The sequence below is a fragment of the Haliaeetus leucocephalus genome, unplaced genomic scaffold, assembly GCF_000737465.1.
Source record: "Haliaeetus leucocephalus isolate CR32 unplaced genomic scaffold, Haliaeetus_leucocephalus-4.0 Scaffold555, whole genome shotgun sequence".
NCBI classification, from domain to species: Eukaryota; Metazoa; Chordata; class Aves; order Accipitriformes; family Accipitridae; genus Haliaeetus; species Haliaeetus leucocephalus.
This window is the reverse complement of record NW_010972991.1, coordinates 6,486,188-6,505,255: the sequence shown is the minus strand read 5'-3', so window position 1 is coordinate 6,505,255 and position 19,068 is coordinate 6,486,188. Positions and strand designations below refer to the sequence as shown.

Here is a 19,068-nt window from a genome sequence, read left to right as displayed (position 1 = left end):
TTTCTCCATCCTGGTAATAACTATAAGATTGAAATAGCGAGTGTGACGTTAACTGCTTTGCTAGAAAGAGGGAGACTGTGCAGAATGCCATGTGATTTAACTATGTGCTCATTATCCTTATTATGAGGCACAAGTGACACTGCAACTGCTGTCCCATCAATTCAACATTAGGTTCCCTTGCTCTGCTTGTCTTGCTTAGCCATTCTTATTTGTGCTGCAGTGTGCATCTGTGCTGAGGGTGTTCAAGTCCTTTCTCTGTCCCACTTCACTACCCTATTAAACCTGATCTGGAGAGGAAAGTGTAGACAGAGAGAGACCTTGAGGGCTTAAAAGACTTTGCCTCGTGCTTGACCTGTGTTAAACCCTTCACAGTCTTCCCAGCACATTTCCCATAAAGCACAGTCATTTCCAGATTGTCTGTCATCTGCACCATGCAAAAATGTCAAGGTGAAGTCTGAAATGCGTGTGTTGCTTTATAAATGACACCTATAGAATCGTAATGATCTTCTGATGCATGTGGCATTAATAAAGATGCACTCTGGCAGTTACACTCCTGGCAAATGAGAATCTGCAGAAAGAGATTTAAAATAAATATCGATCAGATTTAAAATTAACTAATTACCATCAGAAGCTAGTAGGCTGCTGCAGTTATAATACATGAATATTTATAGCTCAGGGCTTTAGCGTTAGATTTTTTTTACTGACTGCCATTCAAGAAGCCTAATCTTACATCACAGGACAGGTTGAGAAAAATAACTGTTCAGCTGTTGCTAACTGATGATAGCGTTATGTTTAGCTGCACAAGCCCCCTGTGACATTGTTTTGGAGGATCCTGTATAAATTGGGATTAGCAACATTTTTTATTTCTTTTAGGGAACAGTTTACAGAGGGTTATTGTAGTGAAGATCTGCTCAGTGTACACAGCATAGTTTATGCAGAATGTCTTAGTAAACACACATGCAATATGTTCCTCTGGCTTATCCTAAATGAAAACCTTGCAGTTTTATGATAGAGCAATGGCAGATCTCTAAGTTCCTCTTTAAAAAGAAAAAAAAAAAGTGAGTTTTATTTCTTAACTTGTTTTGATATATTAAATGTTGATTTTTTTTCCTTTTCTCATGTTGTTTAGCAAAGAAGCATTATTTTATGACTTACCAGAAAGTGATCTTGTGTTTTTCAGTGCAAGTGTTAGTTTTCTCAAAATAAACAACCAGATATTGTGCAATTACTAGAAGATACTGGTTTCTGTATTGTATTTTTTGCTTTTAGCATGGAACTGATGCATTCCCTAAGAATGTATTTGGCAACTGTTCATAGCCTTAGTTACTCAAGGGGAAGGCAGTGTGGTCTAATGGGAAAGACAACGGTCTAGCATACAAGATGTGGTAGTGGCTCTCATATATTCCTGCCCTGTGCCTCAGTTTTCCACCAGTGAAACAGTCATGGTAGTAAAACTGACCTTTTTTATAGTGCTTTGTGTTCAAGAGAAGAAGGAATTGGGTGTTATTACTTCCACAAATGATTCATTGCTTTAGGAAAATGCCTCTTTTGAGGAGGTTGTTGGGGCCATGGGCTGGTGACCAAAGGCAGAAGCAGAGCAGGAGATGCAGCCCCAAGCGGGTAGTCAGCCAGTGCCTGGAGCAGTGACCGCAGCAGGGAGAAGCTCTGAGATGATGCTGGAGTAATGACCATGACATGCAGACAGCTGAGTCTTCTTGCCCATCCCAGAGGCCATTTCAGCAGAGGCATTTCAGGCAGTGCAAAGCTGCAGAATTCAGGATAACTGGAGTGGTAAAGTTTATATGTGAAATACAGAAGAAATTAATTTCTATAGAAAAAGCTTGGGAAATGAACACGACTTCTCTCTTTATACATGTAAGATAACTCCAGTAACTTATGTGGATATATATATAGTGCTTCACTGCACATTGAATTATAATCACTTGATATTATATATTTCTAAATGAAGGAAATTCATTTTTTAAGTAGTTTTAGAAAGCACTCTGAAGGATTGAAGTGCATCAGTAAGAACAGAATTGCAAATGTTGCTCGCTTCATTAATATTAATTTTGAAATAAAATATCTCACCTAGAAGTTTCTTTCAACTGTTTCAACATTGGGCTTTAGGGGGTGGAGAAAAGAATATTTTGTCTCCACCATTTCAGTTTCACTTTTTCTTATTTGTACTTCTGTCTTTATTCAAGAGCAATATAGTACATCTGTCTTTTCCTGGTAAAGAGAGGCAGATCTGTCTCTCCAGCTTCCTTTGGGTGAAGGGGGCAGTGGAGCTGGCTTCCTGTACTACAAACCTGCTGATTCCTCCAGGTGAGAGATTGCTCTTTCCTGGGCTCTCTCTGCAGTTTCAGACAGATGCTGAGTTGGTGCCATCCTTCCCAATCACAAAATCAACAGGCTAATGTTCAGGGATTATAGCTTCATGCCCTTTGTATTGGTTTTATGTGGCAAGGTTTTGGTAGCGGGGGGGGTTACAGGGGTGGCTCCTGTAAGAAGCTGCTGGAAGCTTCCCCTGTGTTCGAGAGAGAGCGAGCCCATACCAGCCGGCTCTAAGACGGACCTCTATTTTCTCCCCCCCGTCCAGCTGAGGAGGGGGAGTGATAGAGCGGCTTTGGTGGGCACCTGGCATCCAGCCAGGGTCAACCCATCACACCCTCTCACCATATACCTCATAAATATTCTTACCTATGCCCCAACACATGACAAACTACATGTGTCTGTATTCACTGCTCCCCTGACACCAGGGCTGGGGGAATTATTTTGGTGACTTCTTAAAGGTGTTTTCAACAGAGCTGTTTAGGATAGAAATACAGTGAAGTCTTTGTCAAAAAGTCTTGTGAGGAGAACATAAAGAGGCAGATTGAAAAGATAATCAGAATGATAATCTTCTAGGGGTGTGATCATTTGGGCTAGCTAGGGGCTTTTCTGCTCACTGGTTCCATAGCAGCCTGTTGGATGGACTGCTAGGAAGCTACGCTACCTGGTCTGCTTACCTGATCACTGCTCTTTTTGTTTTCTGTCCCTCTCTTACACTGGAACAGTTCTGTCCAGAAGTATTTTCTAGCAGAAGCTTGTTCCACCTGAAAATCTTCCACCAGTTCAGCTTTTCAGAAGTGAATGATTAAAAGAATGCACAAATGACATACTGAAATGGGCAAAGCCAACCTCCAACCATATAGGTTACAAGATACACGATGTTAGTTTTTGTTCAGAGATGTCATAGACATGGTTTCTATTTGTGAGCTAATATGTAGAGAATACTTGGCATGGATTGTTCTGAGAAAATTCTGAATTAAATTACAGAATAGACCATCCAAGGACTGCTAAGGACTCATGCATAAATGGATGTGGCTCCAAACTGCTGTCAATACTGACAGCTTTCCTCTCACTACTCCTGTCCAGCATTAACAATGCCTTTCTCAGGTCCACTGTGGAAGTGGATTAGGCTAAACAGCCAAAAGGCACTCCTAGTGCAGAATAAGAGCGTCCACACAGTGAGTTAATGCCAAGTAGCTAATGCATTCTACATTCACACCCTTGCTTATTTTGCAACAGCTTCCCTGTGTAGGCAAAGCCCTACATGTTCATGTCATTTGATGGTTAGCATTGCATCAGTGACATTCCAGATTCTGACCACAATGTTAGTAATGGAAAGTGGTTCATCTTCTAATGAAATGGTAGGCCTTTTTTTTTTTTTCCTGGTTGCATCTTTTGCAACTTTTTCTTTCATGTGTCTGGAGTGAATTTCTTCATTTTTTTAAATGTGTGTGATATTATTCTAATTGCTGATATATGAAGTGATGCTCTCTAAGCATGGAAATTGCCTTTATACAGTATACTGTATGAAGCAGCGATTGTTCAGCCTTTTTTCTTCTGAAGAGCAGGAGAAAACCCAAGTAATAAAAATGTTCTTTACATATATTTGCAATTTAGTAGCCTGTGTCTGATATATTTTTTCCTCGTAAGATATTCCAGTTTTTGTCTTGCTTTACTGTACTGTGGCATCCCTAACACTTTTGCTCTATTGTCACATGCCTGGCATGCTTTCATGTAGACCTAGAGTTTCATTTAAGTAGTCTGTTTATCAGTTAGGTTCATTTTCAGCAAGCCTTTGGTGTTTAACTTGCTTATGAAGATTACATGCCATTGTGGGTGATGTGTGAAAGAATATGGCCACCTTAGATTTTTCAGAAAGAGCGGCTCCTCTGAGCTTAATGATGAGCCTTCATGACATCTTTTTAGGTAATCTTCACCTCCCCCAGGACCTTCTTCAGCTTGAGTCCAGACTGCAGTGATGAGGAAACTGTTGTTTGAAATGTCATCCACGGACTTTGAAGTGTGGATTTCTCATGTTTGTTTGCAATAACAGAGGGAACAAGAAAGCTGCCTCTGTGTGTTTGCCTACCAAACTGTTTGAGTTGCGTGGTTTATAATCAAAGATATCCTTTCTGTTCACATTTCTAAGGACACAGTTCCCACTGCACAACAGTCTGAATTTCCCAAAATCTAAAGGCAAAGATGTTGTCTTACTTTTCACTTTGAATATTGTATGAGTTGAAGGTTTCACAGGGCACCTCTGGAGTTTGTTTTTTTTTTTCTAGGTGGGATTTGTAGTCACATTTGATTTATTAATACATTAAACAGCAAATTGTATCTAGCTTCAAGTGCCTTTCCATCTCCTTCACTTACATTTCTGTGATGAGTGTCCTATAACATTTCCATCAAATCATAATCTCTTTTCAGTTTAAGGTCATTCTGGAAAACTGGCATCAGCCAGCTCTACCCTGTAGTGAAAGGATAAAATGGGAACAGTATTTCTGTTTGGAATAGTGTATTTTAAAAGCGCTGTAGCTTAGTGGGACAAAATACTGTAAAATATGCAAGTGCTGTGAATTTGATGGCATTAAAGGAGTTTTTAGAGGATTGTTGCTTAGTGCAGGATACTGTCCTTTCCTTCCCCACTCTTATAATGTAAAGGGATTTGTTCATCTAATTTGTCTTCCACACTCCAGGAGAATCAGAATGGCTTATACTTACAGGATTGTCATTTTATTTTGGATTGACCAAATGCATACCTATGTACTTCTTACACAAAGTTGTGTAAAACAAGGCACATACAAGGGACTTGTCAGTAAATTACCAGCAAATTGCTTGGCCTGGGCAGGAGCAAGTAAATTTTCAATTGCAATCTGGAGCAACATGTTAGAGGCCACCTTCCTTAGATCAACTTGTATATTGCAACACCAGCAAGTAATCAAATTGTAAAGTACTTTAATGCAAAGCCTAGTTTGGCTTGGTTGGCAAATTAAACTATCACATGCCTCTGGCAAAAGCAGAAAGCCTTTGAACTGTCTGACTGCAGCTGTAGCTCGCACACCTTATTTTCCCTCTTAAAAATCAAATTAAACTGTAACCTGCAGCCTCTGTGGTAAGTTTCAAGGAAAATTAAACTGTTGCTAACCTTTCTAGCAAAGATAACTGTCTCAAATCAAGCTGAAAAGTCCAGGCCCAAATTCCCCTCCAAGTTTAGACAAACTCATTGGAGGAAAACTCTAGTGCTTATTAAGTACAAAGATATTACGTCTGAGTCAGGAAGTCCTTGGCCACAAATTGCTAGAGACTGGGAGAGTTTGCCAGGAAGGTATTACTCTGTGCTTCCCCTCTTCTTTCACTCCTCCTACAGTATTTACTGCAGATCCATCCCAGGGGCAGGACACTGGACAGTTGTTGTGGTCTGCTTCTCTGGATCTGAAGTCTAACCCAAGTTCAGAGCACTAATGGGCATGCTGACCCACCCTTAAGCATTGCCCATGGTGGTCTCAGCAGTGTGTTTCGTGGAAAGCAGTGTCTGGGCCTTTTCCCTCCTTTAGACTTCTCCTTGCACCTTTCTCACCCCATGCCAGCAGTGCCCCAGACTCCTTCTGGCTCTTAACTCTTGGATGTGATGATGTCCTTCACCACCCCCACCTCTCACTACTTTCTGTGTCCTGCTGGCAGGAACACTTGGCATTTGACTTGCCCTCATAACATTCATGTTTTTCTTGGAGCTCTCAGAGATAGGATTTTTCCCAGCCTGGATGAGTTGCTGTTATTTCTATAGAGTCAGCAGTACAATAGACCCTCTTGGGAGCCAAGACCTTGTCTGTCTAGTGGCTCAGGCTTACAAAGACTAAATCCGGCATGCTTAATGTTACCCTTTGATTTCCGGGATTAGTGTCTGACTGATGGCAGGTGAGAAGACAGAACTGCGCGGCACAAAAGGAAAGAAATCAATTGAGTTTACATTGCAACATGTACTCACTCAGGGCCAGGTTAGAGAAACAGGAATTGGGTAGAGGACGTTGGCACTGGAAGCAGTGAACAGACAGCAGTCTGTCTGTCATAGAAGTGACAATGACAACGAAGAGGATCTTTCCTCTAATGCTTTTTTAATATGCATACTATCCATGCTTTATATAATTCACAATATTGCAGTTAATGTCTCCACACTATGGTTTTCTTATTTTTAAAAGTTGCCTTAAAGTTCTCAGTCTCTCTCAGCAGAGTAGGTAAAACTGAGCTAAGGCATATTAGTCACATTTTTATCAAGAGATGAAAGTGATAGAGATATAAAGTACTACCAGCTTTTAATTAAAATTGAATAAGTAAAAAACAGTTGGCAGTTGCAAAATTCATTATGATGTGTTACCAAAAATAGATACCTTTATGAGAATGCAGTTTTATTACAACAGTGGGCACTAATTAGCTGTAAACATCATTGCTGAGATAGCCAGATAGAAAATGTGTTACTAATACTCATAAGAGGTTTCAGTTGGCTGGAATCAAAAACTAGAAACTCTGAAGGCTCTTAAAATGTAATCTCTCAGACTACCAAAATAGTTGTATGTACTTCTGTTACTTAAGGCAACTTCTGAATTTCAGGAACAATAACTTAGTGTTTTCTGCATCTGGTTTTAATTTGCAAGGAAAACTCAATTTTACAAAAATGTAACCTGACTTAGCTGAAATATATATGACCTGGTGTTTTTATTTCTTCTTTCTATAGAACAGTCAGACTTGCAAGTTAGATCCTCCAAACTTTTATACATTTCATTTGGTAAAAAATCCTTTTGACCTTGATAAAAATATCTTCCAATATGAGTCTACAGGTATAGATCTACGGTTTAGAGCATCTTACTGACCAGTTTGGGATGTATGTTTGTCTTGTGTAATGTCTGCAAAATTCACTGTAATTGAAAAAAGTTATTTTCCTCTCCCCTCCTGTAATCTAGAACATCAAGCAATAACAACAAATCTGTGGGTGGTTTATCTGATTTATGCTAATTTGCTATTGACTTGTTTGAGGTATCACTTGCATCATCCCAGTCTTGCATATTTATTATTAAAAATATTAGCTGCTTATGAAAAGTAAATATTTAAAATAATTATTCATTTGTGCTGTGATAACCTCTTGAAACCAGGGACCCACTCTGGCAGGCTGTATATAAAATCATTGCAAATGAAGTGCAACCTGAAGGGTTTGAGATAAGCTTGCAGCAAGAGGACAATTTGAATCCAGGAAGATTAATATATCCCACCTACAAGGAGTGGGTCTCAACTGATGGAATTTCAACCATTAAACATGAGGCATCTAAATCACCTCCAAAGCCAGTATGAGAAAGAGGTAAACACAGCCTGTGATTTAGCTCACATAATTTAGAGACCTGAGGCCTTCAGGGGAGACTCAAGCACCAGTACCCAAGCTTGAGCTCCTATTTTCAAACTTGGCTGCTTCAACATAATCTCCTAAATTCTTGTGTCGGTACCTAAGTAAGCACACACAGAAGTGATGAGTGAAGTGGTGACTCCTTAGCAAAGTCAGAAGGTGCTGTGCGAGGTGAACACTCTTCCAGAAGAGGCCACTTACGTGCCTAACTTGGAGTGCTGAGCTTTAAAAGTAAAATAACAGGCACAAGCCCCACATTTTAAAACTTTACCCACCTGCCTTGGCATCTACATACTGATACAAAAAAAAAAAATCATCCTTTGTGAATAATCACCTGTCCTAGATCTTGCTAGTACTGCTGCGCTTCAACTTCATTGACTGATGTGATGCACTGGTACACTGGAACAACATGCCAAGTTCATGGATTGAAACAAAGTACAACATATGAAAATATGAGTTTACACATGTTTTCAGCAGGAAAGATTAGAGCTGCAGTATGTCAAAATTTGCAGATACATGAATTTAAGGAAATTCTGAATCTCTTGTTCTTTGTTGGCATTACTCATGGGGAAAAAAAATCAATATCGTATTTAAATAAGGCAGCCCATGCCAAAACTGGCACCTACCAATATTTGCAATATTGTTTAGCCTTCCTGTCTCAGTGGGATTTCACCCATTGCTTTGTATTTCAAAAGCTTCATTAAAAACCCTGACTTTTTTCCCCCCAAAGTTGTATTTTTGTCAAAATACTTTGTGTTTATGCTAGAATAAGCCTTATGTATGATCAGTCTAAGAATAATATGTGACAGGTTTTCTATTCTGAAAACTGGTAACTGATGCAAGTCTTTTTCCAATGTCTATACCATTGCAGTTTTGGTATTTACAGTTAAATTGTGCCCACTTTTTCCATCTGATTTGCAAGTATTTACTTTTGTTGGGGATCATTATCTGATGAAGGTGTGTTAATATTCTTGGAGATGAAAGCCTTAAAATTATTGACGTTGGACATTTGAGCTCCTTTTCCCCCTTCACCCACACCCTGGTGATTGACTGAAGCCTTAGTAACATCAAGAAATACCTTGATGCTTGCCTGAGTATTGCCTAAGTATTTGCAGGAGTACCTGGGTCAGAAACATTCCTGAATGCTTGGAAAACTCTTGGTATATTGGAATGGAGGGAAGGGCAAGCTCTGTTAAAGAGGAAGGAAAAATATGCAAATAAAACCAGCATACCAAGAGGTGCTGTGATGGAGTGATGGCTGCAATACCGATGCCAAGAGTACCTCAGTCAGAGATGTGCTTGCTCACATGGCAGTGTGCTCAGTCTAGACTGGGTGTGAGAGATTGTGATTGCTCCAAGAGTGATGTCTGCTGTTATCATCCGGAAGGTGATGGTATTATACAGGCATGCAGGACTGACCATAAGTTAGGAAACACTGGTCCTTACCAGATGTGGAAGACTGAATACCAGGGATGCAAAAATGCAAAGATCAGCTGATAGTGTGCAATTAGCAGCAAAGGGAACCAAGGCTGAGACTTTGTAGAAGGGAAATCATGAAGTAACTCTAAACCTTCCATGTTCACTTGTGTTTCTCACTGCCCCCTTGGCAGTCAAAGCCAACACAGGCCACTGAAGGATTTCATCCTCTCCAAACCCTGTGTTGCTACATTGCAAACTAGCTTGTGCAGCTAGAGAGAAAAATGTTCTGTTCAGCTTGGGACACCTTGAGGACTACAGCCCAGGGCACTGCTGCAAAAACATTGCAGAACTACCCCAAAGGAATGGAAAGCGATGGCAGGTGTTAAGTTTGCTATTATTACCAGATAAGATTTAAGGATAAACAAATGTGTTCAACTAAAAGCCTAGATTCACAATAACAGAACAAAGTTAGGAAAAGATAAAACAACATGTATACATTTATTAAGGTTATACTTAGCAATATATATCCTCCTTAGCTGCTCCTGTGTCTCAGCTTTTGACTCTGGCTAATTAGTTTCTGCATGAAACCCTGGGCTGGCGTGCCCCTGGGTACGCAGAGTTGCTTACACCTTGCCTTCTTCTTCTGGTAAAGGTGGGGACCTGCATCTTCTCTAGCTCAAGGTGGATTTCTTCTTTGTCTGCCCCTCATTCCCTGGCATTGGGCCATCAGGTTTTTTCTGGGAGATTTCAGTATTTCATTCTGCCCCTCCTCCTTAAGGTTACGTCAATAACGTTTCTATTGTCCATCTCAAATAACACTTTCTTGGCTTTTGTTTTTCACCAATTATAGTCTTCTTAAAATACAGCAGCATCACTTCACAAATGATGCATTATGATAAATAGTACAAATTCCTTTTAAAGTATATGCTGTGTATACAGGCTATATAGCAAGCCCATTTATGACATTCAAACACAAACTGATCTTGAGGGTAGAACTGACAAATCTGCAAAAGCTCCACCTCACCCTTTGTTAGATTTTGGGGATTCATCTGCATGTTACTGGTTTTTGGTGAACTTGAACAGAGAATACCGAAGGCTTTGCATATATTCAGGCCAGCTTGCTTTCCGTCCCAGCCCTCCTTTCTAGCATTGGCTATAAATAGCCATGCGCGCACACACATGCAAAAAAAGTGGTTACCATTTTAAAATCCACATTTTCTAACAGAGACTATGGTACAGTATTTTTTGCAGTATCTTGTTCAGGGAGTGGTACAGAAGTGTGTTGTGGCATCTTAGATATCACTGTGAGATAATGCTTGGCAAATGCTGGTTTTTATTTGCTTGTTTTAAGTATTGGCTATCTATATTAAATATTAAATGAAAATTGTCTTGTTTCCCATTATAGTTTGTCGTCAATCAGATAATGATAATGAGGCCATTGAACAAATCGATGAAGATTTAGCTGTGACTCAGAGTCAGATGAACTTTATTTGTCCCATTACACAGGTACGCTATCACTGCTGCTATAATCAATTGGGAAATAGTTATTTCCTATTCTTCATTGGATTGTTTATTACAAATCTGTAATACTTGTTCAAAATCAGCGTAAAAAAAAGTGTAAATTACAAGCATTATCAGAGAAGAGCAACATTGCTTGGGAAAAAGCCTCATGTAAATAGGAATGTGATTTACTATGCAGGACCTGACCCCATAATTTGAGTGGAATGCCATGTACGAATGGCAAACACACTTCCTGCTGTTTTACATAAAATCTCATAAAAAGCATTTTCGTGGGCATTATCAGTTCCTTTAAATTAAACCTTGTTGATTACAGATGGAAATGAAGAGGCCAGTTCGAAACAAAGTCTGTGGACATACTTATGAAGAAGATGCCATTCTAAAAATTATCCAGACTAGAAAGCAGCAAAAGAAAAAAGTCCGGTAAGCTAACAAGAATGTGTGGAAAAGCTATTTGCTTTGCTGTGTAAGTGGAATTTTACTCCACTTGTTCTAGGAAATGTATTTGGATTGGCAAGGCTGCAGGAAGTAATACCTCAGTGTCTGCCCAACTCACAGTCTCCTCATTAGTACTGTGCACGTGAAGGAGCTTTTCTTTTTAATGAAAACAATGTGTAAGGAAATATTCAGGAAGTGTGTGGGGAAGTTACAGCTACTCGAGGTACCTGCACAACAGAAGTGAAGAGATTTCATATAGCCATGAACAACAAAGAGAAACTTCAGCTTCCTATGATTTAGTTGCTCATTTTGTTCCCACTGCTTATTTAGCAAGCCCTGAAGTTAATGAAAAGAAATAAACATCTCCTCTGTGCACCCTCTTTTGCAGTTATATTCCAGTACAACTGAGAAATACTAAAACACTTAAATGAGTGTTAAAGTGAGAAATATTAAAACACAACTTTTTATGTAGTTCAGAGTTTAAGAATGATCAGACAGAGCTTTAATAATGATCAGGCAGGATTGTGCAGTTCCTACTATGATGCAATTAAGTACTTCTTACTTTATATCATCAAAGCAGTCTGCCACTTTCCACACAGGACATATTTTTTTGAATGAAAAGATGTAACAGTTGAATTTTTAAACCTGAAATTCTCCCCAGTAAGTTTCAAAATTAGGGTGGTTTTGATTAAAAAAAAAAAGAGACAAAAGGGGCTCAGACACTTTTTAGAAAAAGTTTAGAGGACATATCATTTCATCATTAATTTCACATTTTTTTTACACCGTATGTGCTAGAACCTCATGCTTTGGGGTTGATGACCTCATGGAAATTTACCAATTGTGGACTTTTTAATAAATGCGCAGTTTGCACATGCTCAGGAAGGTCTGTCAGAGACTAGCAACCTGATTTCCCCAAAGATAATGCCACAGGCAGCTTACTTCCTCCATCTGTTGTTCTTGCATTTCTGTTGGACTCTACATACTCCGCCATGGGGGATACAAAGGTGGAGTGGGACTTTTTATTCCATGCTTCTTCCTGGCTACAGGAAAGCACTGCTATGAAATTGAGCATCAGTTGGGGTGTCTAGCCACTACCTTAGTGTCAAGACAGCTTGAAGAAGAAGATGGGAGTGCCTTGCCTGTGTTATGAGATCTAGGGAGAAAAAGTGGAGTGGGCACAATATCCTGGGAATAACGACAAAAGCAGCAACATGGATGGACAGAAACTTGGCTGGAAAAATAAATGGGAGTTGGGAAATAGCTCACAAGTTGGACAGAAGAAAGTGAGTGTTCTGGAGGATAGCGACAGGCATGTGCTCAACAGCCCAAAACGATGACAAAAACACCTTCTGTACTACGGAACTGAATTTAGGATGTTCATATCTAAATATTTCTTTGTGTTGTTAAATCCAACAGGAAAATGTCATGGTAGTAGAGGTTGTTGTGGTGGATCAAAAGTTTCAGCACTGCTTAAAAACTAATGGGGTCACATGATTGAATTTTATTTTACCTTTTAAGAAATTAAAGACTTAGAGAAATTCTAGAGTAAAAAAAAAATAATCATGTAAGCCATACAACACCTACCTTTAAAAGCTACCTTATACCCAAACTGAAGTTATTTGTGCAGTCTGAATACTGGTCATTCTTAATTTTGAGCTTTTAGCTTGCAACCTTACCATTTTTATGGCAGTTATTCCAATATGCTAGAAAAGCACACACACAGCAGTAACTCGGCTTCGCTGTAACTAAATTAAGAAAGACTACTTGGTTTTCTCTGCCCAGTCTCACTGACCTGCTATAATTTTAACCTTTCTCATGAAAATGCAGTCAATTTTGAAAAACCATAGTCTGCTGTGGTGGGAAGACAGGCCAGCTGATGCAACAAGTTCCCCATTTAAGTACCCCATTCTCATGGTCTTGCTACTTGACTGCACTCCCGCCAGCAATATTCAAGTGGAAGCAGGTATCTTGATAGTGCGCAGTCGTGGTTAGGGGTATCCTCTCTATCCTGACTCTGAAATCAAAACTGTTCCTCACTCTGGAATTACAGAAGTGGCTGTTTCCTGACACATACTTTCCAGTTTGATTCCACAGGATCCCTTTGATGCATTTGGCATTGCACTGGCTGAATGTCAGCTCTTCAACTGATGTACACACAGCCACCGGTTTTGTGCTGATAAACTTGCTATAGACTCCTTTAGGCAACTCTTACGTGTCTCGGTTTGCTCATTTTTTTCCACTGCCTGGAAGGACATACTAATACTTTATGCTTACAGGAAATGTGGGAAGCTTTCTGAGCACTTGTTATTCATTAATCTGGCAAGCTATTGCTCTAATAAGGTGATAAATGGGAAAACTGAGGTACAGAGCAATTAAGTGACTTATCCATGACAAACATAGTAAGCTGTGGACAAATCTGGAGTACAAGCTATGAGTACTGAGTGTAGATAAGTTCAGCGCCTCAGACAAAAGTTACTCCTAACAGAAGAAAAATTCAGGAAAAGTGTTATATCTGACTACAGGTACCATCTGTGCATGTCTGGGCCACTGCCAAAGGATAATGACCTTTGGTCCCTGAATATCTTTCACCTTGCTGTCTTTATCTGGCTGTTTCAAGTAGTTGTAAGACTTTTTGCATTTGATTACCATTTAGAGGCTGTTAATTTGACCCCATCTCTCCTTTCTGTTCTTTCTGAGTTCATAAAAGGCCTGGTAAATTTTTACATCAGCTAGATAGTCCACTGGTTCACCAATCAGCCTTTGCAAGTCTCATTCTCTTTTATCTATTTCCTAGAAATTTATTTCCCTATTTATCTATCAGTGAAGATTATACTTTTCCACTGCAGTTTAATAAGGTAAGAGGTAGTTACCTGCAGTTTGTAGAGGGCTGCAAAGAGAGAAAGCAACACAAAAAGATGTCCATGCAATGCTAGTATCATTACTGATGCAGGCAGCTTGTGTACGTGAAGCAAGAGAGTGATCTACAGGTGAGAGGCTCAGTCTCTCGCTGTGTTCCTTCCTTCCTTCCTTCAGCTGTTGATTCCCACCAGTTTAGATAAATGGATTTATTTTTCCCCACAGAGAGATGGTGAAGAGGAACAGAGGTAACGAGGAACTGACAGAGAGAGTGAATCCCAGATAAATACAATAAACTAGCAGATGTTATGTAAAAGTCTATATCTGACAAATACAATTCCTCTGATTTAATGGAGTCTCTCTTTTCTTTTTAACAGATGCCCTAAAATTGGCTGTAGCCATGCTGATGTAAAAGGATCAGATCTCATGCCAGATGAAGCACTTAAAAGAGCGATTGACAGTCAGAAAAAACAAAGCTGGTCAAGACTGGAGAAGTCAGCTGGATACTCTGCTGCCACAAACAAAATTTGTTGTTAGAGGTCTTGTGAGATAAGCTGCTGATTGTAAGTAGGTTGTGTAACTGATTGTTATTTAAAGTGTTTCATTTATAGGCAAAGTCGAAGGTCTCAGCTGTAACTGAAAGCATTTTTTAAACTGCCAAATATGAGAATTTCCAGTTTAACTTGTTTGGGTTTTTTTTAACCTTCCTGAAATTCTAAAAGTTTGCATTTGATAAATAAAACATGGTTTGCAGCATTTAAGCTTCCTTGTCAGTGTGCTAATTTTTTCAGCATATTAGAGATGCAGATTCTGCCGGCATGTAATAGCAAGTGCTTTGCTCGATATTGCAGATAGTTCTGTTACTGTCTCTGTAACTGCTGGGAATACTTGGGGTAGGGCACTGTGACCAAGGATTTGCCCTGCTTGGAAGCACGTCCACGTTTTAATACAAACCTCAGGAAACCTTAATAGAGCTTAGTTTGCAGGAAGTGCTGCACATCTATACCTTGCGTGTGGACACACAAAATTACCACTCAGCTTTGAGGATCTTGGCCTTGTTCTTAGAATTTTTGAACGCTCTGCCCTAACTTAGGCTTTTCTTTTGATATTCAGAAGCTTTTATTTCAGGTTTTTTGCGTTTGGAAGTCCCAGAGGGCTCTACCTTAATACTGTAGGTTAGGAGACTATAATTATTTACAAATGTATTTCAATAACTAATTTGTAGATAATACAAATATATTATAACCATATGCCTTGAATTGTAAAGCAGTTGATCTCATTATATATAAGCTTCAGATAGATATCTGTGCATTTGGGCACAGATCCAAAAAGGGACTTAAACTTTGTGACACTCCATGTTGATTACCTAAATTGATCTTAACAAATCTAGCAGATAAGGCACTACATATATGAATTAGAAATAGCTGTAGGTAAAAGGAGCTGCCTTGGTGGTCAGATGGCAATTATCTCTTGGCATATGTGAAGCAGAAAATACAGGTTTCTTTGAGCTTTGGGATCCTTAGTGGGTTAGATGGTATTTTCCTAGGTCATTTTTCTGAATTTACAATCTGACGTTTAGTGTAAAATGTAGCTAAGGTACCTAAATGCTAAGCTTTTCACTCTGGGTTACTGTTTGCTAACAGCTTTCCTTTCATAGACCATTATTAACCCCAATTGCACTTAAGAATGCAAACCACTTCAAACTGAAATTGTTATTTTGTAATTCAAGATTATTAATCTGCAAGCTGATTTCATAGCTAAAAAAGGGAACTGAACCATTATTATTTGCACTGAGCTTTTGTGTTCAAAACACTTCATGGGAATTATGCGTAATTTTCATAATGTGTTCTAACCCCAAAGGTCCATCTTTTCAAAACTCAGCAATGATCATGAGTGCTTCTGTCTGTGGGAGCCCAGCTGAAATAGCTGAAAGAGTCTGGGGGGCAGTTAAGCAGTATGTACTTATTTGTATTTTTATGTGTAAAAATCAGGTCCCTTTTAAGACATCTCAGGTCTCAAACCTATAGTTTTTAAGATGGGTCACTGATTTTCAGTTAAATACCACAAAGGAGAATGTTAACTGTAGCATTTGTCAAAAAAAAAAAAAAAAAAGGAGGGGGGAGGGTGAAATGTCCTAAACTGTTCATAGCTTTTTGTTTCATCCTTAAGTTTGTGGTTAAATTTACTCCAGCATCATTTATAAGTAGAACGCTCAGAAACAGAAACTTGCGTTGGTTAAACAATCTCTGCAGTTTCTGACAGAAGTGCATTAATGTTGTCCTCATGGCTCTAATTCAATCCCTAGTGGTAATCAGCCTCCCAAGTTTTCAGCTGCAGAGATGTACATACATTTTACATAGCTGCAGTGTAGCACCTCAAATTTAGTTTGTGTAGGTGTCTGGATGCTTGAGTGTACCTTCCAATAACACATAACATTATAAATGCTAAATTATACCCAGATTAATTTGTACCGACAAACTGGTGGCAGCAGGTTTGGTTTGCTGCCTGTGGTGTTTGTACCAGTATACCCTTAGATAGCTACAGTTCCTGATATGGTCATTACCCTCATGTTCCAATGAGTAATGCTCTAAGGGAGATTGCTGTTTTGGTTACACCTTGTTGTCGTACGTTAGAGGCTTGACCCATAGCAGTGCTGGTGGCCCAAGTGGAAGCTGCACTCAATCTATCTGTCTTAGCTAATCCACAGTCAATAATGTGAACTGCCTGCTTAAGATGATGCAGCTGGGAGACAAAACAAACAAATCTGAAGCAACACTTTAAATGAAGAGAACAAATAGTCAAGCACTTACTTATTGCCACTCTAAGTGGAAAGGTATTTTTGAACGTTCACATTCCTGCCTCAACATACACGATCTTCCTTCTCTCCTTGGCTAGGCTGAGCCAGGCAGCATCAGTGAATCAGAGAGCCTGAACAGCAAGTGCAGGTGCAGCCTAAATTCTGAAATCCTTCTCAGTCCTCAGCTGAAAGAAATGGACTGATTTTTGGCAGCACTTACCTGCTTAGCTTTAATAAAAATCACATATGAGTTGAAGAGGCATGTGTATTAAATTGAGGTAGGTTTCCTTCTATCATCAGAGATACCTCTTTTCAAGTATGGCCACAACCATAATGTCCAGAAAAAGACAAATACTCATGCACTTGTGTCAGGATTGCTGACGAGAGTACTTGAGTCCCATCAAAATCAGTGATGCACCACATAGATTCAACTGCTAGAGAAAACTGCCTCTATTTACTGAAATCAATGAAGTTCTGCCCAGAATGTTTGGCATTTCTGAATTTAAACTATACCATAACATCCAAGGAATGCTAATATGATGAGTGATTTTGTTTTTTTCTCTGAACCTGGAATTTGAGCCATCCTGTTGATTTTTCATGGCTGGTTCTCTCTTGTTGTTGGTTCTTACAAGTAGTTTTCCTCTGAAATTGAAAGATTACAGGCTTGGTCATCAGCATGAATTGCAGCTGGCACTTGACTAGGTGGAAGGACAGACTGGCCTTGGCATTGGGGAAAGCTTCTGTGCCTGTCAGCTGACCTGATGGAAGTTATAAACCACTACTGATTTATTGGGGTGGCTGTAGTTACTGGTAGCTCTTTGCTTTTTGATTTGCAAAGTTGAGGGTTTGTTATGCAGTTGTGACCTCTCTGTTTCTATGTGTCCCATGTCCCCCATGAACTCCCCTCTGGATAGAAGTAGCTTGAAAGAGTTAAAGAATAAAAATAAGTCTCTGTGATGAATAAGCTGATCTGTATGATTCACAGCAGTGGAAACTCAACAGCAGTTAAACCTTCAAATCTTAATCTGTTTTGGCTATAAGATATCATATGTAAACAGGCATATGTTAACGGTTCACAGGGTAATTTGTGTCTCATTGTTTGACGTCAGAAATTTTGCAACAATATTTAAGGAAAGAAACTCAGAGGTGAGGTGGGGGTTTTTTTCATTTCCATAAGGGGTGCTTTATAAATGCAGTAAACCTCAATGTAGCTGAGAAGAGTCTATCATTGAAACCTGGTGAGAATCTGTCTCTGCCAGCGAACAGAAGTTCCACATAGTATTTTGAGTGATTAAAGAAACTTCTAATCAAACATTAAAATAAAGAAAAGGCAAGAGAGATCCATATGCAACAGCTTTCAGTGGTACCCTGAGGCACGAGCCATTAACACAGCTCTCTCACTTGAACAGATTCTCCCCGTGAAGCAGAATTCTCCATTTTACAACTAGAGACTCTGAAGTTTTCAAATCGGTGGAGCCATGACGTGTAAAGATAAAAACTAATCAGGCAGGCATCTCATGGAAGATTTAGCGCACTTGTGCTAAAAGGAGTGCACATTCCTCTGTATCAAGGACATATTCATCATTACTGCTCCGGAGCTGTGATCTTATTCATTCTAGAAGAATCAAAAAGACTAGGCTAAGTCAGCACTCCCTTGAGAAATACCCGGAGCAAAAGCAGGGGCTGCAGGAAGTGATACCGGTGACTCAACAGCCAAGGCCAACACACTGCCTTATTTTAGACAATGTCCTCTTGGACGTACTCATGTTTCCTCATGAGTGGCTGATGACAAAGGTCTTACCTACCTGTGGTCACAAGTGCCTCATGAGGTTTTTCTCAAGAATAGCTCTAGTATTGTAGCCAAAACTAGCTTGGAATTCACTGTGCAACTTGATTAACTTCCACTGCCGTTTCAAGTGAATCTTAATCTGCACCTTCCCTAAAAACCTCTATGTATGGATCCTGAGGTACTGTGTGGTTCATTAACTGAACATTTCCATAATGAACAGTGCTTTGTTACACAGTGAAAAAGATGCACCTAGGAAAGGGCCTTCCTGGAGTGGAAAACATTAGAATATCCCAAGGACAGGTCTTCCTTTATCTTGCTACAGCCAAAGCCTTAAGCTGATGGCTCCTCACTACAAGTATAAACTAGTACTGACTGCAAATTCCAAGTCTTCCATAAATAATGATTTATTTTCTGGTCATAAAGTACTTACTCTTAATACATATTATTTCAAACACACAATGTGGTCACAGCAATGCTCAGAGGAGAATCCTATGTGTAGGTGCCAGCGAATTCTAGGCTGCCAGCCAGTAA

At 39.5% G+C, this 19,068-nt stretch overlaps 1 protein-coding gene across 1 annotated transcript in view; it reads left to right on the top strand.

Moving 5' to 3' along the window:
- NSMCE2 (non-SMC element 2, MMS21 homolog (S. cerevisiae)) overlaps positions 1–14,718 on the top strand; it is a 134,410-nt gene extending 119,692 nt beyond the window's left edge. Inside the window, exons 5-7 of the mRNA XM_010576921.1 lie at positions 10,545–10,645; positions 10,974–11,080; positions 14,329–14,718. Of these exons, the coding sequence (XP_010575223.1) occupies positions 10,545–10,645; positions 10,974–11,080; positions 14,329–14,488 (368 nt within the window). The 3' untranslated portion in view covers positions 14,489–14,718. The remainder of the gene's footprint in view (positions 1–10,544; positions 10,646–10,973; positions 11,081–14,328) is intronic.
- Positions 14,719–19,068: the final 4,350 nt, after the last annotated feature.